We start from the raw sequence: 22,749 nt of genomic DNA on the forward strand, positions 1-22,749 counted from the left end.
ACTGGTGGTTATTTCCATGGTGGATGGCATAAATGAAAACTGTTTACACTCACGGAGATAAGCCCCGCCCCCTCTACGCCGCAAATGATGCAACTATGTAGACTGTAATACAAACAGTAATACAGGCAGTTCAGTTTATCAGGTGCAACATTTATGACATGTTGCTCAGTTTGTCTGCTTGACAATCACATTTTGCTGCAATACAAATGATTGAAGTGAGACGAACAGACTGAACACTTTATCTTATTAGATCAAACATGTTGACAAAGTTTTCATTTGGGGACATTTTGCGGTTGGAAGAAAGGGAATAAATTGCAATACTCAACATACTGCAGTATCGTGATAGTATCCAATCGTGGTTCAAGTATCGTGATAGTATCGAATCGTGGTTCAAGTATCGTGATAGTATCGAATCGTGGTTCAAGTATCGTGATAGTATCGAATCGTGGTTCAAGTATCGTGATAGTATCGAATCGTGGTTCAAGTATCGTGATAGTATCGAATCGTGGTTCAAGTATCGTGATAGTATCCAATCGTGATTCAAGTATCGTGATAGTATCGAATCGTGATTCAAGTATCGTGATAGTATCGAATCGTGGTTCAAGTATCGTGATAGTATCGAATCGTGGCCCCTCTGGTGATTCCCACCCCTAGAATGATGTAATCTACTGTTTTCTTCTCTCTTCAAGTCATCAATAAAGTGGGAGAGAGAGCTAGAGTTGTGCAAACAGTTGTTTCTATGTATGTTAGTAAATAAAATAAAAAAAATAATTAAAAAAAGTAGTGGTACCGGGCCGCAGAGAAATAATTTATAAAGAAAAAAAAAAAAAGAAGAAAAATAAATCGGGAAAATGTTTTATTTTGAAAAAAGACCAGATACATCCGTCTGTGCGTAGCCTCAAACGTAACCTCTTGACACATGTCAAGAGGTTAGTGATACGTTACCCCAAAAGTGAAACTTAAAAGTCCGTTACAACTCTGTGTTCTGGATTGAAATCAAGGCAGAGTTACTGAGATCGCCAAAAAAGCTCTAAACCCTGCCTCCATTCCAACACCCTGTCTTTGTGAAGCAGGTTTTAATGAAGTGACAGAGTGACATAAAGGTTTAAGGTACGGAGTAGAGTCAGTAGACTGGACATGAACAACAGACGTCGGGGCTCGGTCTTTTTCTCCCGTCACCCCGAGACGGACCGGCTCGTAGCAGAGAAACAAGCTCAGGGCTCCACTAATGCAGCGTCATGGTGAGAAGTATCTTTATGCACTTTATAATTGTCTTTATGCCGGTCGTATTACGTCATATTTATTACATCATATTTATTGCGTCATATTTTTCGCCCACACTGTGAAGCCCGGTCCGCGAAAATATTGTCTGAAACAAAACCGGTCTTTGGCTCAAAAAAGGTTGGGGACCACTGACGTAGACAACGTTTCTAAATAACCAGAAACATATCTTTGACATTTCTCAACTGACATTTGTTGCCACTTGGCAGATATCCATTTAATGAAGAAAATAAAAGGTGGTAGTGTATCTATCAGAGTCTAGTTGTTACTGCTAAAGAAGAAGTGCATTCATTTGATTGAGTGTATTCTTCCCCTGCTGGTTACACTTCCTCAGTGGAAGTGCTGGGCATACGGCGAGACTTGGAAGCAGATTCAAAAACATCATCTTCCAGGCCTTCTTCTATGGGCTTCATCTTTGAGGAGGTCTTGGTGCCGGGGGACTTTTCTAGAACACAAAAAAAAATCTCCGTTAGTGTTTATAGTTAATTGATAGTAGCTTAACAACGATCCAGAAACGAAATATAACAGGCAAATTAAATGAATACAAAACAAAAAACAGTAAACTAGAGAGTGTTGGCAGGTGGAGTGCACTTTCCAGGTCTCCAGTGCAATAACATCTCCCTGTTAGCGCATTGCCTGAAGAGGCTTTAAGCATTCAACGGCATCGTGACCCCTGAGCCTCTGGCTGCATCTCTCCACCTCTCCTGACGCAAACAGAGGGCTCCTCGTGGATGTTCCCATTAGTCTGAATGCACTGTTCAGACGTCTTTTTCTCAAGATGGTTTGCAACATGAAGTCTGCCTCTGAGGGAGCTGACGAAAACAGAAGGTGTGTTGTCTGAAGCCAGCCTGCTGCACAACCTCAGCACCCTTACGGTCACCGACCTGCCGCCAAGTTCAGCTTTCACGATAGAAGGACGCTGCTCCATCCTTCCCCTCCTCCTCCTCCTTCTCCTCCTCCTCCTCCTTCTCCTCCTCCTCCTCCTCCTCCTCCTCCTCCTCCTCCTCCTCCTCCCATGCTTCCCACGCCACCTTGGCCAGCTTTTCCACTTCCGTAGCCGGCGGAGAAGCACCATAGCAAAACCGCAGCCAAGGGAACAGGCTTGGTAGAATCAGAGGCTGCAGAGACGGTTCAACCTTCTGTGCATCGATTCTGTGTGTCACGGCAATGCATTAGGAGACGGTACCCTCGATTCCTTAGGAGACGGTATTCTCAATTCTTTAGGAGACGGTACCCTCGATTGCTTAGAAGACGGTACCCTCAATTCCTTAGTATCTCTCCTGTGACATGGATTCTCCGGAAAGCATCAGATCGCATTCCACCAGAGGAATCTCATCTTTCACAACAATTATTACTCTTTTAAATTGGTTTTGTTTGTGCTTGGATCCTATCCTGCTCTGCCGTTAACTCAGTGGTTCTCAAACGTTTTCTGTCACGCCCCACTTTGGAGGAAGAAAAATGTTCGCGCCCCACCGCCCCAACAAAAGTGTCTCCTCCATCCGTGCTTTTTCAAATAATAGAATAAAGAAAATTGAAATCCCTTTCAAGTAAATTAGATTGCTCCATCAGACAAAAACTAATAACATGTGTAATCACTTTGTTAGAACATTGCAAATACAGTTCTGTAAGTGCAAAAAATAACTAATATTTGGCAAAAAAATGACCTATTTTGGCTGCAAATAACCTGTTTTGCACTGAATATCTTTTCAAGATAATAACAATAACGTTCAACCCGTGCAAAACAAATATTACATATACATATACAAATATTTATTAAACGGGGTTGTAGATTTCATACGGCCGCTCTCAATTCATGCTCAATGATGAGCTGAGATCTATATTCTGTTTTGAGAGACGCAGCAGCAGAAAAGACCTCACGGAGATCTCACGGAGGTTTTTAGCAAAACGCCAAGAACCAGTAAGTCGTGTAACCTGTTAACGCCGTAACGTAAACATAGTACAGGCATTTCGCCAAGCGTTTAATAATGACGTTTTATGTCCGTATTACTTTGTACTTTTGTACTATGTGAAGTTCTCATGTAGCTCATGGAGAGAGGTCGTCCTGAAACCACAAGGTAGCCGGTTTGATCCCTGTTCTCCCCATAGATTCATGTTGAAGTGTCCTTGAGCAAGACACTGAAGCCCCAGAGCTTCACAGCAGCTCACTGCCCCTTAATTACTAAGGATGGGTAAAATGCAGAGAATCATTTCTCCACTGTGGGATTCATTATTTTTATTTTTTTAAGAATGTGCATGAATGTTAGTTTGTCCTGATGGACAGGTGATACCTTCATGGTAGCTCCTCCCATCAGTGTGTCAGTGTGTGAATGGGTGAATGATGACATGTAGTGTAAAAGCAGTCTGAGTTGTGCAGTGCTGCCCATGGGATAAACCCAATGACGATAGTCCTTCGAGGGCTGAGCCTATACTCATATCGGGAGATACGGTATGTAACTAACGTCCTAAACAGAGTTGTCTTGTTGCCAAAAGAGGTTTGGCACTGCCGGGGCTTTTGCAGGAACACTTACAGGATGCAGGATATTTTTTTGGAGAAACACACGAAAAATGAGAAATAACTTTTCATAATATATATGAACCGTTGAGGATATGTTGCTAACACAAGCCTGTTACCAAAGAAAAGTCCTCTGTGCCGTCAAAGCATGGTTTTATTTTGTTGGTATTTATTTTCTGCATTTTGGTAATCAGTATTGCTTGACTAGAATTGGAGCACTGTGCTTTCCGTACGATGGTACACAGTCGGAAAAATCGGAGTAATGCTATAATCATTTTGAAATTCTACACATAACTGTAATAGCTTTAAATGTAGATGTACTTGTATTACTATGATAGAACTAATCATTTCAAATTAAAGGTTTAGATATTGGGAAATCAGCCAATGTCTGCTGTAAGGCACTCATGGTTACAATAGCCTGAAAACAAATGGCTATGCCATGAAATCTCACAAGGTGACCATGTGACTTACGGAGTGATGACCCAGCAGAACCTCCTCGTAGGATCTGGTTCAGGACATCATCGGTGTCGCTGCTGCTCGCCATGCTGTTCCTCATCTGCATCATAGACAGCTGAGAGCATAGGCTGGGCTGACGGTCCATCTTCTTCACGGCCTGAAACACATCCATCATCAACACCATCTGCACCATCAGCATTTGTGTAATTCTCATCCATTATGGTGATGTGTGTTACTCCAGTTTGTGCCACTAAAAGGTTTTTATTATACATTTGACATGGACCTGGACCCACCTTGTCACTGAGTGTGGGGTCATTCAGAGAGTACAGTTTGTTGGTGATGTCTTTGCCGATGAGGTACCTGAACACCTCGTTTAGGAAAGTATCTGACTCCAGGAAGTAGGTGAGCCTCTCTCGGGACCAACAAAGGAATTTACATTTCTCCTCTGCCATGATGGTCACCTGTCAAACAGATAATTTGTCTTTCAGCTGGTTTCAGCTCTGACTATTGGTGCAACGGATACTTCACGTTCGGATCGTATCATGGATAAGAGTCACAAATTAGATCACAGATTGTATCAGCACAAAAGAAAAAAGGGAGAAAATATCACTTTACAGATCCATAATTACGTTTTTTTTCCCCGCTGATACTAATTGTTGAACACTTATGATCCATATTGGCAAATACAGAGCCCTTTGTTACAGCTCCAGACTATTTTTTTTTTCATTAATTTTTTTTTGTATTGTTAGTCATCTATAGTGGGTTTTTTTACTTCATAAAAACTTAATCAAATGATTAGGAAATAAGATTTTATTTTTATGGATTAAAGACATCTTGTCAATAATAGTTTTAAGGATGTATTGTAAGCTGCTTAGAAGTATTGAAACCAGGTCACAGTTCATCTCTAATATCCCTTTATGCTGTGGTGAAAACAACTGGATTCATAAATTGTTTTTACCAAAACTAAATTTTACGAGATTACATGTGAACACGTTATAATTTACCTTCACCCAATACTCATTTTTACTGAACTTATAATGTAACAGAACCTTACGTTTTGCCATTAGCGGTTCTGTTATTGTGTAATTATTATTATTATTATGTAATGTTGTTGTTAAATAGCCCACCCACTGCCAATATAAAAGCCAATGTCCTAATAGTATATTTTACTGAATATTGTCAAATAACGATTGTCAGTAAAACTTCATTTCATTCTGTGACGGTTAACGGTAAACTATAATTAATCGAAACGGGTCGACAGTGGTCCGTTACACCACGAGCTCCGGCTCAGTATTTATTTGACCTATGCATTCTTTAATAAATATGGCTATGTGGAAGTGACCAGGCAGGTAAGTCTTCATTTGAGGAAATTAAGCAATGAAGGCCCAAATAATGAGTTTATTTCTTTTATCCATCTGACTTTCTAATTACCTGAAACTTCTCTCCTCTGTGCATCTCAGTGGACCTGAACTCTGGAGAGTCAATGAATGAATTTGTATAGATGTTGTGAAGGAAATGACTTCGATACGATACCTTCATCCTGTCACAAAGAAACGTCACAGTCAAAACTCTACTTCATCTTTACAACAAAAAGTAATCTCTTTTAAGTGATTGTAAGCCTTAATTTCCTTCTGTTGACTGGTGAACCCAAAAGAGGCCATCAACTACTCTCAGAATAAAAACAAATTCACTCAATCATTTAAAAGGTTCCAAATTAACCCTTAAACTTCCAATTGACCCGTCAAGATTGATCAACATTTAAAACATTTACGCAAAATGTATCATATAGTTCCAAATTCACTTTCAAAAAGGTACTGAAGAAGTTCCAAATACATTGTCAAAGTTAACCATAAAGTTCAGCATAAAAATTGCTCAAAAAGCCTGAAACCATTAATGAAAGGAAAGACCTTTCATGTCAGTCACTCTCTCAAGTGAGATCAAGGGTAATGGAAGAAAATTAAAGGATGTTTGATATTTTTAGGCTGGTTCCATTGTCTAAATTATGCCGTAAGCACAAAAAACTCCTTTGAACCATGACGATCAAGGGGGCTCCAACATAGTAGAATACTAATAATCATAGAATAATAGTAATACGTGTCAGAACATAGTTCAAAATATCCATCCAAGGGCCAAGGTGAGGACTTCAAATTGTTTTGTTTAACCAGTAATCCAAAACCCATAAACTTGAACAGAAGGTGCATTTTTGATTGATAATCTATTAAACCATGAAAACAAATTTACACAAACCATAATATTAATAGTATTAAAAAAGAAGATATTCCATGCACATTTCCATTCCAGTGAAAACTTCCACTTAGGTAAATGATATCTTCTGCAGTCTTTATGAAGGGAACTATTCTGGCATTTTCCTTTCTCGTGATTTGGCGGATGAGCAGTTTGCCCTTTTGGTTGTCAAATTGTAGAATTCAAACCCTTTCTGGGTATTATTATTATTTTATCTTATGATATATAATTTTTTCTATTTATTATGTTTGCCACATATATACTTATTTGTCCTGTCAAAACACTTCCCACATCATGCTGAACTCTATACAGTATGTAGAGGAAGCATACTGTATAAACCAGCCTCCCTGTATTTTCATTGTGTCTGTCTCCCTCCCCTCTGCTCTGCCAAACACACCTCCCATCATCATATTTCAGTGGACACTGGTATTTGAGCCGCAGCCTGGTACTTTTTCCAAGCCAAGCCTTGAAGGCGTTTTTTTCTAAATCATCAAAGATATTGCTCAATGAAGTTCTAAAGACAATTTTCACATGTAGAGTTCAGACAAATTTGAAAAACATGAAATGTACAATTATGAGATAATCTTCATGATTGATAGCATAATTTGTACCCTTGAATAAAAACAGTAAAATACAAGCATTATGAAGACAACATACGTCTCTCTCACCATAGGTTCCAATTACAGCAAATAACAAAATGGACCAAGGTAAGATGGCCACCATATGGTTCCATCACCCAACGGTAAATCATTAGAACATGTCACATCTACCCAGAATCAAACAAACAGTACATACTTTCCTTTAATGAGAATGCTGAGGCGTTCGTCCACAGAGGTCTTGTCCTCGGCAGCGTAGACCTGGTCCTTCTTAAGGGTCTGGATGGTGCAGAACTGCCCGGTGAGCCTCCGAAACAGAGCTTCCTGCACATGGAGGGGCTCAAACATCCGCTTGTAGACGGACCGCAACTCCCTGTCGATCTTAATCTGGCAGAGCACAGTCACAGCCTTAACTCCTCTTTTAGTGAAAATTTAACATAGAACGCAAACTTTAGTCATTATTGAAGAGGGAGACCTCTGGGACCCCTTGTCTGGGTTGGTGATGATTTCCAGGCTCCAGTCAAAGAGTCATTGTTGGAGCCAAATGAGATCAACATTGTTCCTAAATGTGTACACCGGGTGGCGCTGTGCTGTGTTCTGGGAGTGGCTATATAATCAATCAGAGTCATGATTGACGGCAGTTGGACCCCGGAAAGGGCAAAAGCTTTTGAACGCTTCGATGGTAATGTTGGGCAAGGGTAATTGTTAGGCATCTAGGAAGCCTATCCATGTCCTAATTGAAAGACAATATAATCGTAAACGTATAACGTTTGAGATATATAATACCCAGAGGGAAAAGCTCCTCAGTAGCCCGGGTATAGGACCGGGCTCCTTTAACAGTCATACCAGACTTCAGAATGGGATGAAGATATTTCATTATGATTCGCACTGCTTTTCTTGCAAACACCTGCTTGTTGAGGTAGGCAGTGACCTTCATTGGCAAGAGGTCAGGACAGCCCATTGGTCAGCGCATAGGACCTGAACACATTGGTAAATGATCAATGGATCTGTACTTGTGTTGTGCTTTTCTAGTCTTCCGACCACTCAAAGCGCTTTTACACTACTTACAGGGTTCACACACATTCTGACCAATGGATTTCAATGACTTTTCCAGGCCTGGAAATAACCATTTTAAAACTCCATAACTTTTCCAGGTTTTCCATGACCGTAAGAACCCTGTATTTGTCATCATTCACCCATTCACACCCATTCTTCCACATGATGGAAGGTGCTAAAGATCCACCTGCCCATCAGGCCTAAGTAACATTCACACACAGCTCACACAAGCATGGACACATGACCAATCCTAGCTCTTGAATGCTGTGCAGGTTGGGTCCTGCCAAGAAAAGCAGTGGGATTCATATTAATGCATTTTAATTCCTATCTGTAGGGGTTGTCAGCATGTGCGTGGTCTGAAATAATAGAAAGTAAACAATACACATCAGGAATCACTAAAGTGTAATACGCTCATTTACAACTATTATTCAACAATTTTGCTTAACATCTGAATTGGTAAATATGTGTGTCCAAGTAATACCAACAAATTAGAATAATTTGCAGGATAGACTAATTAAATAGTTTAAAAAAAAGTATTACATGCTGTAAATCAACTCTAGTACTTGGTAAATGGTAAATTAAATATTTAATCTATTAAGTCACCATTGTATCACTAAATCTAATTGCTACATTCCTAGCTCGGTGGCCGTATAAACCTGGTTCACGAACCCTTTAAATATTACTCTACGTGTCTCTTTTGTAAATAAACTGTAGTCAAATTGCTCAGATTGATTTAAATCTATTACATACAAGGTTTGTTTGATAGTCAAACCTCTTGTGACAAACCGCTCAAAGAAACTCTCTGATCTGTGGGTCATCTTTCAATCAGAGGATTGGTGGTTCAATTCCCGGCTCCTCAAAGTCAACGTGTCCTTGGGCAAAGCACTCAATGCCAAATTGCTTGCGTAGGCTGTACCTGCGGTGTATGAACGGGTGTGAATGTCAGTTTGTTCTCTGCCGGTGCCATCAGTGTGTGTGAATGTGTGAACGGTGACATATTTTGAGTGGTCGGAAGACTAGAAAAGCACAGGGTGTATGTGAGAGCATGCTCATATACAGTAGAACTCACCGGTCTGCGCTTGTACAGGAGGAAGAACAAGTGCATGAAGTTGACCACCAGAAATACCACATTCCAAATCATCACATCCAGGTTGCACCTGTACAGAGTCGCCCACACAATGAAGAACCCACATCCTGTCAGGGTTAAAGACACAGAAGAAAGATATGGATATGCTTAGACACAAGGTGTTCACGCTTCAACGTTAAATACTTCAGTCTACTTTAATATCCATTACTAAAGACAACATTGTGTGTAACTACTGTAGCTCATTTATTGTGTTGTGGATTATTACTGCTTGCTTTTACGAACGAACCAAAATGATCAACAACCAAAAATAAAACTAAGGAATGAATCAACATGAAGTACTAACATGCAAATACAAAGACTGGATAAACTAATAAAAATGAAATCTGTAAGAGCCATGATAGACTTTAATAAGATGTGTTTAGTGATTTATAAAAGTGTGTTGAAATGCTCCTTTAAATTACATTACTGACTACGGCATAGCCTATATCCCTCAGTTGAGGTTAATCAGTCTGCGGAGCAAGACTGTTTTTTGACCGTTGTGCCAAGTTGAGCACTGAATGATTCTTGTATCTTTATTTTATTAAGTAAACCTTTTAAAATGGAGTTACTGCCTCTGAAGACTCATTACGCGTCAAGCTCACTGCCCACACACAGACTGTAACAGTAGTGGTAATAGGGATTACCGGACGGAGACAAGATTGCCGCTACAAAATCAAAAACAAGATGGAATGCATAAAAACACTACAATGTTACAAAACGTATGTTCATTTTATTTATTTATTTTTATTCTTATTATCATTTTGTTGGCTTCAAAGTTCTACAAATTAAACATACTTGATCTAGAAATATGTCATTCAGTTCACGCTTATACTAATTATTTATTTATCATATAAACTGATTTATTTATTCAATCATTTATTTAATTAATATAATTATGACCCATCAAGTCTTTGAAAATTAACATCCAAGATTATTTTGAAGTGAACTACTGTTGCTCTGTTAGTTTACTTTTACTCTTTCTGTTTCTGTTTCTGTGTAAAACCCTCTGAGACTTGCTTGTGCCAAATGGCAATACAAATAATTGAACCGTTAAAATGTCCCATAAATACGGCGCTTCCTGTCTCCATCTCGTTCCAAGCATAAGATAAACATGTCGGAAGGGATTTTTCCATCTGCCATTCTCTCCTTACTTTATCTGCCATGTCAGAGAGTTAGAGCCTTCGCTCTCTTGAAGAGATCCCTGTTTGTGCAGGACGGCTTTTAAAAAAAATCTAAATTATCCAAATGTTAAACCAAACTAATCCTCAACTAGCTTGTGTTAAGGATTTACCAATACTTTGGTAACTCGTGAATAGAGTATAGATCTGTAGAGGCTGCTCCAACATTATCACTACATGAATGCCATCAGCAGGTGGCGCTACCTGTCATCAAGAGGAGGCGCAACAGGATCATGTGCAGGCCCAAGGTGGTGGGGGTGAGCAGGCCCAGCAGCAAGGACAGGCTCCCCAGATGAAAGAGGAGCTGGTGGGTCTGTTCCCACTCCTCGCAAGAGGTGGCATTGAGCGGCCCGGCCTGGACTCCTGGAGTGTCCGGGGAGAAGGGTGGCAGCGTGGAGAAGAGGAAGGGGTGCAGCTCTGGGGTGGAAGACATCTTGAAGTAGGGTCACCTTGAAAACTAGGGCGACATGAGAGAACATGTGAGTCGTGGGTGATGATTTGCTCAGAACGTATAGGTCAGCGGTTTTCAACCTTTTTTGAGCTGCGGCACATTTTTTACAATACGAAAATCCCGCAGCACACCAACAACCAAAAAAAGTTACAAAATGTCACATTTTAGCATAATACAGCGTATATGGTAGGTAATTATGGCCCTACCTACTGGCATGGAAGAGTATTTAATTACCCGGCCAGCCACTATATTGCAGGCTCAGACGCTCAACAATGGAAAATTATTTGCGGCAACTAAATAATATTTTTTGGAGTGAAATTGGACATTTTCCCATGGCACACCTAATGATCTCTCACGGCACAGTGGTTGGACATCACTGGTTGAACATCACTGGTATAGGTAACCTGCTAGTCACATTCTCTCTGCTCATTTACTTTGTTTGTTTGTTCTATTATAATACACTATTGTCTGGTTAGAAAAGATGTTTAAAGAAAATGGCGGCCCTTTGTACGATTCAGATATATCATCACCTTATAAAGGTGTTATGGTAAACATGTTAGCAAACAGTTGCCTATTTACACATCCAGCAGCATTCATGTATTCATTCATTTGGAGTTGTGTTAGTGTCAACCTGATGAATGTTGAAGATTCAGTTCTCTGGTTTGGTCTTAACCAAAAAACTGAAAGAACAGCAAAGCCTTCAATCATCCCATTTTGGGAGTAATCTTGAAAGATTCCAAGATAATTCCCCACAAGCCATTTCACTAACAAGGACCACGCTACTCGTAACTGGCGTTCTTAAATGATTTATTAGAACCTGTAAGGTTCTTGACCTGGAGAAGGAAACGGGATGAGGGAGGAGGGAAGGGGGGGTAAGGGTCGAGTGTGAGGGATGTGGGATACGGGCCGCAAAAGGATCAGGTGTGGAGGAGCCGGCAGGCGGAGGCCCTGCAGCCTAAGTCGTTGAGATTGTTGCAGACAATCCTCCCTCCCTGGTAAAAGACGGGTCTGCCTCTCCTGTCGAAGCTGTTGGGGGGAGGGCCTGCGGTGGTTCGCTGGGGGAGGCTGGTCTGGGGATGAGAGGGGTGGGGGGGCAGGGATACGGTGAGGGTGCATGTGTTGGCCGGGTTAGCTGGCGCACCGCAGAGTTCGCAGTTGAGGGAGCGGCGCGCTGCGAACTCTCTACAATAAATCTCCGCGTTGAGTGTGCCCCAGTACGTGCCCTGGTTGAACTGTTGCAGGCGACCGGCGGCTTCGGAGGCGAACAAGATGTGATAAGTGTAGAAGGCGTTGCTGCCAAAACGCAAGTCGAGGATGATTGTGAGGTATGCGTCCAACTCTGGCCTGCGGTCAGGGTGGGTGGTGCATATGACGTCTCTGTAGAGGGAGAAAGCGTATGCAAACTCAGTTGTTGTGAGGTCCTTGGATCGGGTGGGGAGGGGCTGTTTTAGCTCAAGGGGGACGAAGGCGGTGAGCAGTTCCCTCGGGATGTGGGAGTTAGCTGTGGATGGGAGGATGAGCTGGGCTAGGTCTATGTAATTACCTGTGAGGATCTGCTGCCTGAGTGCTTGTGACAGTGGAGAAGGTCGGGCAGGTGGGAGTGTTGGGGGGTTGTACTGTGGCTAGAAGCTGGGGCTGAGTGCTGGTGGACCTGTGGAGTGAGGGGGGCAGTATGTGGAAAGAATGGAAAGAAGGTTAGCGTTGGTTATGTTTGGGTTATGGGGACGGTGTGGGTTGAAGAGGGGGTGGGGAGGAGGGGGAGCGAGAAAAGGGGTCCCTGCTGTTGGAGCAAGGGAGGCCGTGGGCGGGGGGCCCGGAGGGAAAGAAAAGTGAGAGACAGAAGGGAGGAGGGAAACCTGTGCAAGTGGTAGCAGCGCGGGCCGCGTGAGGGAGGCTGTGGTGTTTCGGGGGGGATTTGATACGACCCGCCCCGCGAGGGCTGGCTGGCCATCTACGGCTGGCATGGCGCTGCGACTCTGGAGCTGACGTGATGTCGCTCCGGGCGGCGACAGAAGTGCAAACAAAGTTGCTTTCCTGTCGGAGTGGCAGAAGCGGATGTTGCGCTGGGTGAGCTCGCTCTTCAGTTGAAAGACAGTCTGGCTGCTGACCGGGTGGGGCCTGGCGCAGCGTGGCGGCGGCGAGGATCGGTGGAGTCGACGGGATCTCCGTAGTTGGGGGACGGCTGAGTCAGAAACAGGTCGTCATCGGAAAGGGTGAGCGATAATTCTAGCTCCATTGCAGGATCGGTGGTTGCTGTTGCCGATTGGTTTCTTTGAGTGGCTCGCGTCATGTAGGGTAGAGTCAGGACGGAAATGCCGGGTTGATTGCGTTGAAGTACCCTGGTGCGAGGGAACGAGCTGCGCGTGGGGTGAGGCCCAAGTTCCTGAACTACGTTTAGAAACATCATTTTTTCAAAGAGGTTAAACCAGATACAATCAGCTTTGAAATAGCTGAATGTACAGTGCAATGTACGATGTTTGTGAATATGAGTATGATAGTCACCTTCCTGTCGGAGATTTTGTTTTTCTTTCTATAAACTTGGCTGTGTCTGCAACAGAACATGACTTTCCCACGAGGAATAAGCACTAAACTGAGCATGTGCAGGTTATTTATAGATTGTTACCTGCCGGCAGAAATGTTTAGTTTTTAGAGAAAGTTTTACAACTATCCAACACCAGTCTCAAGTAGTTTTTGTCTAGCAGTATAGGTGACAGATGCTTTTTCACTGGAAGTAGCTTCTTGTTAGTTTGTTTTTAGCTTACATAGACTGTAGATTTGTTTTCTCAATGGCTCTCAACATCGCGAAAGGGAGCCTCAAAGCTAACAGTGCTAACAACTGCAAGAGTGTTGACAGTTAAAAGTGTTTACTTGGGGGTTGCTGCTACGATTCCACAAGGACGCTATTGGTTAGATAGCGATATTAGCTGTAACACCTATAAGATCGCAGTTCAGAGCAGCCGCTTGAGCTAGCCAGTGGGACACTCTCACATGCACGAACATGCACTAACATGCGCTAACATGCACGAACATGCACTAACATGCACGGACATGCGCTAACATGCACTAACATGCACTAACAGCACACCCTTGTTTGTTGAGCGCATCTCAGGTTTTACCCATTGGACAACCACTGTCTTTTAGACAAGAACTCTACTTCATTCTACTGTATCTATTCATTCAGTTGGGTTTGTTCATATTTTATATTTCGCTGCCTTTGCTTTTAATTTGTATGCAATTTTAATCAAACATTTGATACTTAATCAAATACTTTAATCTCATTTTGGTCCATTGTCTAACTTGAACATGTTTTGTGTCTCTGACATTGCACATACAAAAACAGCTATGTGGGGTCACATCTTTTGTTAATAAAACACTATTGTTCATGTCGCAATGTCACATATGTTACACACATACCTCCTATAATTCCACAATGGCTTTCACAGGAAAGCTCCAATAAATATTTGTCTTTATCTGTTTTACTCAAAGATTAGTGTACACATGCCCACAGAATAATGCAATATTTTTCCTTAAACAACATAATATTCTCCCAGTGTTCTCCCAGCTGCTGAGCTGTCTCTGTGTCAGGCTGATGTGCTCTAGCAATGGGAGGGCTCTCATGTAAAAATAGATGTGGGGATAAATACAGAGGAATTTCTCCTCCAACTTTCTAACTGCTCGTCAAAGTACGGAGAGGAAAACGTTTCCTGACTTACCGATTCAGGAGCGGATGGTGGAGCAAAGAAGGACGAATGAAGTCTGAAATACTGGACACACTGCTGTGGACACACTGCTGTGGACACACTGCTGGTGGACACACTGCTGTGGACACACTGCTGTGGACACACTGCTGTGGACACACTGCTGTGGACACACTGCTGTGGACACACTGCTGTGGACACACTGCTGGTGCCTTCAGGCTGCACTCAGACAGGGCGGCTGCTCAGTGTCCGTCGCACATTCCACACGGTTCACATTGAGAGACTAAAATGGGCAGGAAGGCGATAGCAGTGCGTCTGCAGTGGCTGAGAGCTCCGAACGGGGGAGACAGATCACATAAAGCCCGTTATTACTGACTGTAATGTTTGTGTGTTTGTTTGTTTGTGTGTTTGTGTGTTTGTGTGTTGTATTCAGTCAATCAATAAGTAAAGCCACAATGGAATATACAAAACAGAAAGACTGAAGGTATACGTAGAAGCATAATGCTTATATATTCCTATCCTAAATTATTATCAATTAAATCCGATAGTTAATTCGGTATAAAGAAAGAAAAAAAAGAAAATATATATATATATATATATATATATATACGTATATATATATATATATATATATATATATATATATATATATATATATATATATATATATATATATATAATGTAACCCTCAAAAATTGTTTTATAAACAATCCTTTTGAAAACCAAAAATGAATTGACCATTCTTACATCCATGTCAGCGTTGTTCCATAATTTAACTCCTACAATAAAAATCCCTTGTTTATCTTTTTGTACAGTAAACTTACAAACTTCTCTCAAATCATATTTACACTGTGTTGAAAACAACGTTGTACACAGTCTGGCAGTGACTTTGCTTTAGCTCTGTACATTGTCTGCATTATTTTATAATATACCACAAACTGTTTCCCAAACCCCTCCAGCAAACCCGTTAATGTGTTAAAAAGAAAAAAGAAGTCCATCTGAGAAATCTGTTGAAACCCGATTGGCTCGGTTTCTTTTTCGGCAGTGATAATATAAATCGTTATATTCTGTAGATATTCTTCATTTCATTATTCTTATGTCTATGAAAGTTCAGGTTGTGCGAGGTCAGTTTAACAAATACTGTCTGTGAGAAACGTTCCTCAAGGTTCCTCAAGGTTCCTCAAGGTTCCTCAAGGTTCCTCAAGGTTCCACGCTGTGCACTTCAACACTCACACCTGTTATCAGTATGTTGACACTAGAGAAGCAGACTGGTCGTTGTGTTCCAGTCTTGTGAGAAAAGACGAGGACACGATTCTCCTCCTCTTAGACAAGTTAGAGCCAATAGAAATGTTAGATGTTCATCACGGAGAGCCGTGTACCAAAGAGCCGACCTTCCGGCTGTTCGGGGTGTTTCTGGACGGTCAACCTGCGTGTTGCCTGGACGACTCCCTGCTATCGCGATCGCAGCGCTTGTTACCTTACTTGTGATCAAGGAAAATAAATTCAGAGAACGAGAGACGTTGTTTGGCTAAGTTCTTCCGGAGGCTACACCAGGCATCCAATACTATTACACGCTAACACCAGTGAATACAAATACATACGGTCTGTTTCCTTTCAAATGGGCCACTTCTATAGTCTTTATAAAAGTACTGTCCTGTCAGCTATTTGTATAGAAGAGAGACGCATGCACTCACATGTCAGTGTTTACTTTGGAATGAATCAACCCACTTTTATTTTTAATGCTGCTAAGCTTTTTTTTAGATATAAAACAAATGTCATGAAAAACATAATATTTTTCTATGTTGTATTTTAATATTATACACGATATATTTTGTATATTTTCACATTCTTTTATTTTTAAATATTTTTATTCCCATTTCAATCGACCCTTGGTGTAAGGATTGAATGAATTTGTCAAAATAAGCTTAAATCAAGATGCGCTTACTGAGCCATTACTACTCCTGTTGTTAGAAGGACAAACAAGGGGGACAGTGAATGCACCTTGAGTTAAGATTATTGTAAAAGGCCTGTTGTCAAAAATGAACTTCCGTGGTCAATGTATATTAAATTCTACCCCAACCTGTCACGCAACACAAACACACAACTCCAAATAAGAATGACCTACACTGTAAAATAAAGTAACATTTATTTTTACAGTAAAACAGAGACAAAATGTACAGACACATTTACATCTGAACAATGGTAAAATACCAGGCTGTCAATATTACACATTACATCTGCAGCCACCTATCAAAACTCGTTTAGCCGCGGTAAAGCCCAAGACATTTTTCTCAAAAATTCCGAATGGTTTGCATCCAATACTAAATACAGAATATCTCCTCAACCATAAGGGCTATTGTCAAAAGGTACAACATACAGAAAACACTTGTGAGACTAGTTAAGAGGTTCATATAGCACTATATGTGTTACTGGTTTATTAATTGATGACAGAACACAGGAAAGAAAAATAATAAATAGTACTATAAAATAGCACCATATGTTAACAGTAGTAGTCTGCAAAGTGTGACTTTGATTAAGGTAAGTTAAATATTTGTATTTTAGTGCAGATTTCGTGAACCGTAGGTTTAGGTCCGCTGAAAGCAAAAATGCCCTAACTTTCTTCCTGGACATAAAAATGGATATTTCCATAACTTGGGGAGCTCTCTCGAGTCACTTTTGAGTACTTCAAGTCATATTTATGGTTTATGTTGATATTTATGGTTGAATTGTGTTAGAAACATGTACAATTGACTTATATGCTCTTGTGAGGCTTTGCAGTTGTTTTGCTGTATCACAACAGTGGCTCTGGTGTGGATTCATAGGAGTACGAGGACTTACAACTGATGAAGTACAGCTGTTTGCCTTTAGGTTCAGCATAATTCTGAGCATAAAACAATTTGAACACACACAAACTTTTACAAACTCTCTGTTCTATTTACTTCTTCTGTGGACTTCTTTGTACAGATTGTAAAGCCCTCCGAGAAAAATTTGTATTTGTGATTTTGGGCAATACAAAAAAAAATTGAATTGAATTGGACAATGATGCATCAGCTCCAACATTTTGAAAACAAATTATGATATCTTTCTGCTGGCAAACAACACACCAATAACGTATGAAAAGAACTTCAAGACAGCATCTCATTCATGTTGATAAAAGTTGGTAACACATGTTGTAGAGGTTGGGATAGGCATTGGCCATAGAGCATCAGCATGAGAGTCCTGCTCAGGCTAAACCAATTGAGAGCACGCTTAGTAGAGACTTCCTGCCTGAGCTGAGCTTTTCACACATGAAAAGCATGAAAATACTGGAACAAGCATGCAGCACGTTATCTTGTGCGCCCAGAATGAGGCAGATGCTGTGGCCCACCGGAATTTGTGGCGGTTTGCCAGATGGCCAGTACACAACTGCTGGTAGCAAAGGAGGCTGTGGTAGTTATGTGTTGTTACTTCAGATTGAGCAGCAGAACCACCGATGCTGTCGTTGGGTAGTGTTAGGGGAGGGGTCGTGCGACTGATGGTTTCAGTGTGTCGAGAAATGATTTCAAGCCTGCCCAAATAATCCTAAACGCAAAAATGGTGAAAAACTGTTTGATACTCTGAATCCGCAATTCAGGACTATATAGTTCAGCCTTTTTACATGCTTTCATCAAATGTATTTCTTACATGTATAATATGTTTAGAAACAAAACTCAGATTTTACAGATTTGTTTCAAGAGGTTCTGTCGGAGGCTACGCACAGACGTATCCGGTCATTTTTCAAAATAAAAAAATATTTCTGACCTTGATTTTTGTTATTTATTTTTTTCATTCATTCTTTTGGGCCATTAGAAATAAACTTAACACATTTTGCAAAGAACGGTAAATGAACTGTACTTGTGTAGCTCTTTTCTTGTCTTCTGACTACTCAAAGTGCTTTAACACTTCATGTCATCATCACACATTCGTACACGGATGGGTGGGACTACCAGGCAAGGTGCCACCTGCTCATCACGACTAACTAACAGGCATACAACATTCAAACACTGTAGGAACACCTACGGGAGACATTTGAGGTTAGGTTTCTTGACCAAGGACCAATGGACATGGACTAGCGGAGCCGGGGATTTAACCTCCGATCCTCTGATTGAAGGACGACCTGTTCACCACTGACCACAGTCGATAAGAAGACAATACTACTAGCCCGTCAGAGTAGGGCGGGTCTTCAGTGAATGTGGGTGGGGAAAAAATATATCAAACTACCATCAATAACCACTTCAACATTTAAAAAAAGCTCTCTTGCACACGTATTGCTAGTGTGCCAACTACAATCTACACCTGCAAGAACTCAGTTACGTGTGTGTGTGTGTGTGTGTGTGTGTGTGTGTGTGTGTGTGTGTGTGTGTGTGTGTGTGTGTGTTCAGGCAGTCCTTGCCCCCTGTACTGGCACTTGCAGGAAGGCATCTGCCCTTTCTAATTCAGTGTCTAGCATGTGACAGAAACTTGGTAAGCGGAGATCGTACCGGTGACCCGACCTGTCGAACGCCTTGTCGTTAAGGGAGTACAGCTTCTCTGCAATGTCATTGCGCACCACCAGGGCAAAGATCTTAGCTATGTAGCGATGCTTAGCAAAAAGCAGGTAGAGCTTCTTCCTCCTCCACCCCACATATCGACAGGGCTTATCAGCACACAGGGTCACCTGTGGAGGAGGATAACAAAAAGATCATTTGTCATCAACTGGATTTGTTCCCAAAATCCATTTTAGAATAAATCTACTTTGACAGTTTTGTTCGTAAATGATGCATGGAGCTCTCTTCATTGACAAAAACATAGAAAACATAATGCTGCACTAAATGGATAAAGCAGGTGCTATTCTGTATTTTTATTATTGGCATTAAAGCCAGTAAGAAGACCCAAACCAACAATGTGCCATTGATACTTTCATACTTTCCTATACTGTCCTTTGCTCTCAGCTTTAAGACCATTGGTTCCTATTAAAGACGTCATTCTTAAAAAAACAAATGATGACAGATTCATTTTAGTCATTGGTAATTCCACTAACCGCAAACCACAGTGGAATTACCAATTCACAAGCCTCAACAAGAAACCTAACTCATGCAGAAAGAAAGAGTGCATCTGTTGGCAAGTATTTTCAACAGCAGATGCATTTAGTGCCCTATTGAGTATTTATGGCAGCATGCCTTGACTCAAAATAAACTAATGTGTGTGTGTTACATTTTTTTATCAGGAGTTGGACACACCCACAATCATTGTTTTTATGAACAACTAATTAATTTATTTGTTGACAAGATAAAGAAAGAAGAAATTATCCTTAATTAATCCCCCTTGGGGAAATTCTTCTCTGCATTTGGCCCATCCCTGGATGGGGGGCAGCCCTGCTCCCCATCCCTGGATGGGGGCAGCCCTGCTCCCCATCCCTGGATGGGGGCAGCCCTGCTCCCCATCCCTGGATGGGGGCAGCCCTGCTCCCCATCCCTGGATGGGGGCAGCCCTGCCTGCTCAGGGACACTTCTGGGGATCGAGCCGGCTGCCTTGTGGCACTGTGAGCTGCAGCCGCCCCAAAGACTGTAACTGCACATGAAGTTGAGTAAGACATCTTTCTGGGGTCATAAAACATATTAAACCTTAAATTAGGGACAAGCAAAAAAGCTTCAGCATGCTGACACATGATTCAATTAATTGACATTCCTCAGTTATTAATGACTGACATGCTTTTTTACACATGCGCCATGCACATGACTAAAGTTGGACCTGGAACACGCCCTCTTCTGATGGTCTGAGAGAGTCCCACTCCGGTGAATCCAGAAACTGGAAAGGGTAGATGTAATGCAGAAACTCTCCATTAACTGTCACACGGATTCTGTAGCAGATTGGATGGAAAGTTGATATTAACGAATCCACTTTCCACAGGGAAACACATAACATGAAAGGCACATCAACAGGTAATGTCACAGGACACTTTAAAGACTTTCATCAGTTATACTGTATTCCAGCAGCTGTCTTGCCGTGTGCTGCTGAGACCACTACAAGCTGCAAAGTCCAAACCCTGACAGCGAGAGGTGTGGACATGTCTCAATTCTAAGATGCAGGCAAATAGGCAGATTTAAATAAGTACTACATTAATTCTAATATATCAAAAGGGATTAAAACTCATCTAACTCACTCTTTATACCTACAATTTATATGACTAGCTAATTTGTTTTATAGAAAACAATAAACATAGTACAGGAACAATACATTTAAGAGACAGTATTATAAAATTAAACTAATTATTTTTAGTTTACCTACCAAGATCATGTAATTTGTGCGGAATACAACAAGTCTCATCTGTATTATGTAGTTTGATTCTGCACCTATAATTTGCCAACGGATGGGGGTGCTTTCCTGAAGTCTTACAGCACGATCATCATGGATGTGTTTGGAGGAAACTCACCGCTAGTTATTTAACCTAACCGAAGAAAACCATGTTTAAACTTGAGAAAGTTATTCTTCTGCTTCCAATGCAAGCTCACCTGTCGTTCACTTTGGTGAGTTACAAAGGGTTGGAAAAATTGTAATGTGCAAAGTAACTAGTAACTAAAGCTGCCAGACAAATGTAGTGGAGTAAAAAGTACAATATTTCCTTCTGAGATGTCGTGGAGTGGAAGTAGTACCTCAATCAAAACCAGACAATGTCCTGCTTTTTATAAAGAGGCGGAATAATATTGAGCAGGATTGATTGGTCCAAGACTCCACAAGAGAACCTGATTCTCACGTGGCCCTTTGGGGAAAGTAATCGCCCACCCCTTAGCTATACTGACAGCAACAACTGCACCTGATCCCACTGTCAATTTACTGGAATCCAAACATCAAAACTGAATTGACCGGATGATCTGGCAAAAGGTTTTGTTGTGTTAATCTTATAATTTACTTAAACATTTAGCCCTGAGCATGGCAACATCTGTTTGCAGTTTGACAGGCACACTACCAGTTCAGTGAGTCACCTGCCAGACAAGAGCACCGACAGCTTATCAATAGCGGTTTTTCCCTCTATGGCGAAGCAGTGGTCTCTCTCTATGGTGTGGACTTGTCCGTCACAGCAGGCCACGATCTTCCCAAAATGTGTGCGTGACACTCCTAGTTTTTTAAACATACAGTTGTGAAGCTCCTCAAATTCCTTGTCGAAGGACACGCTCCTCAGCCGATAGGCAACATGCAGGACTTGTCCCAAGCACGTGGCGAAGAGTGCGAAACTCCACAGGAAAGAGTCCGTTGTGCAGCAGTCCGACCATGACCACAGAGCGGAGCAGAAGAAGCCCAGAGTCAGGAAGCTGAAGAGATAAAGTAGTCCATAAAGGCCGCTGCCACCCATGAAGCCAAAGAACAGGAAGATATTGGCGAGGTGGAACACAGAGCCCTCCGAAGCGTCTCTCCACTCCTCACATGATGGGTACGCAGCAGCTGCGGGGTTCGCCGTCAAGTTCATGCTTTCGAAGCCCAGAGGCTCCATGTCTACCGCTGCAAGCGTGCACAGAACTACCAGCACACTTTACACAAGTCATCCAGGGTCTCTCAGAGCGGCGGGGAGCTAAAAAAAGACTGCGGCATGGAGGGTGTGAAGGGGACTGAGTTAACCCAATACCACCGGAAAAAGCCTCAATGGAAAGGAAATATAAAAGTAAATGTCCCGGAGTTTATTAATTAGGAATAAATCATATAATTGAGCGAGCCTGTATTGTGTAAACCCACAGTTGCTTCACAGCATCCCACTGCTCCTTTGCTAAGGATGGGTTAAATGTAATTGTTGAAGGAAAGTGTTTTATTATGATGCGTAATATTAAGTATTGTGTTTAGATTGTTTTTTGCGTAAGGTACAACTGCAAAAATCACATAAGAGCAGACCCCTAATCAGTGTTGGGGTAGTTATTCAGAAAAAGTAACTAGTTACAAGTTACTAGTTACTTCTGAAAATTGTAACTAGATTACTTTACTAGTTACTGCATTTGAAAAGTAACTTCACTACTAGTTACTTTACTTTCCTTTTTTTTAAGCAAATGTCCAAATTAACCGCAAAGATACCTGGACAAACATCATGGCTCTTTCATCACTTTATGTTCAATGTTCAATAAAGGGCATCTCTTAGCCTTTCCACATAGTGTATTGTAAACATGTAAA

General features: G+C 41.5%; 2 protein-coding genes across 2 annotated transcripts; both read right to left on the reverse strand.

The window, feature by feature from the left end:
* Window positions 1-843: 843 nt before the first annotated feature.
* On the reverse strand, window positions 844-14,732 carry popdc1 (popeye domain cAMP effector 1). The gene is made up of 8 exons (XM_079227949.1): window positions 14,614-14,732; window positions 10,654-10,906; window positions 9,215-9,339; window positions 7,289-7,476; window positions 5,681-5,789; window positions 4,543-4,710; window positions 4,265-4,406; window positions 844-1,726 (listed from the first exon to the last, which is right to left on the reverse strand). Exons 2-8 carry the CDS (start codon window positions 10,880-10,882, stop codon window positions 1,602-1,604), a joined length of 1,086 nt encoding a protein of 361 aa, XP_079084075.1. The 5' UTR covers window positions 10,883-10,906; window positions 14,614-14,732; the 3' UTR covers window positions 844-1,601.
* A 3,713-nt stretch (window positions 14,733-18,445) lies between these two features.
* Window positions 18,446-22,084, reverse strand: popdc3 (popeye domain cAMP effector 3; the record flags this gene model as incomplete). The annotated part of the gene is made up of 3 exons (XM_079228093.1): window positions 18,446-19,273; window positions 20,347-20,455; window positions 21,579-22,084. 3 exons carry the CDS (start codon window positions 22,082-22,084, stop codon window positions 18,995-18,997), a joined length of 894 nt encoding a protein of 297 aa, XP_079084219.1. The 3' UTR covers window positions 18,446-18,994.
* Between the last annotated feature and the right edge of the window lie 665 nt (window positions 22,085-22,749).

This window comes from Taurulus bubalis (assembly GCF_910589615.1).
Source record: "Taurulus bubalis genome assembly, chromosome: 12".
NCBI classification, from domain to species: Eukaryota; Metazoa; Chordata; class Actinopteri; order Perciformes; family Cottidae; genus Taurulus; species Taurulus bubalis.

Excerpts from the sequence above, each read along its gene's own strand:
- popdc1 (XM_079227949.1), bottom strand. The coding sequence starts at position 10,882 with ATGTCTTCCACCCCAGAGCTGCACCCCTTCCTCTTCTCCACGCTGCCA. Across the intron at positions 7,477-9,214 it reads TCCTGTACAAGCGCAGACCG|ATTAAGATCGACAGGGAGTT; the intron begins GTGAGTTCTACT and ends GTGCTCTGCCAG. Across the intron at positions 4,407-4,542 it reads ACCCCACACTCAGTGACAAG|GCCGTGAAGAAGATGGACCG; the intron begins GTGGGTCCAGGT and ends GATGTGTTTCAG.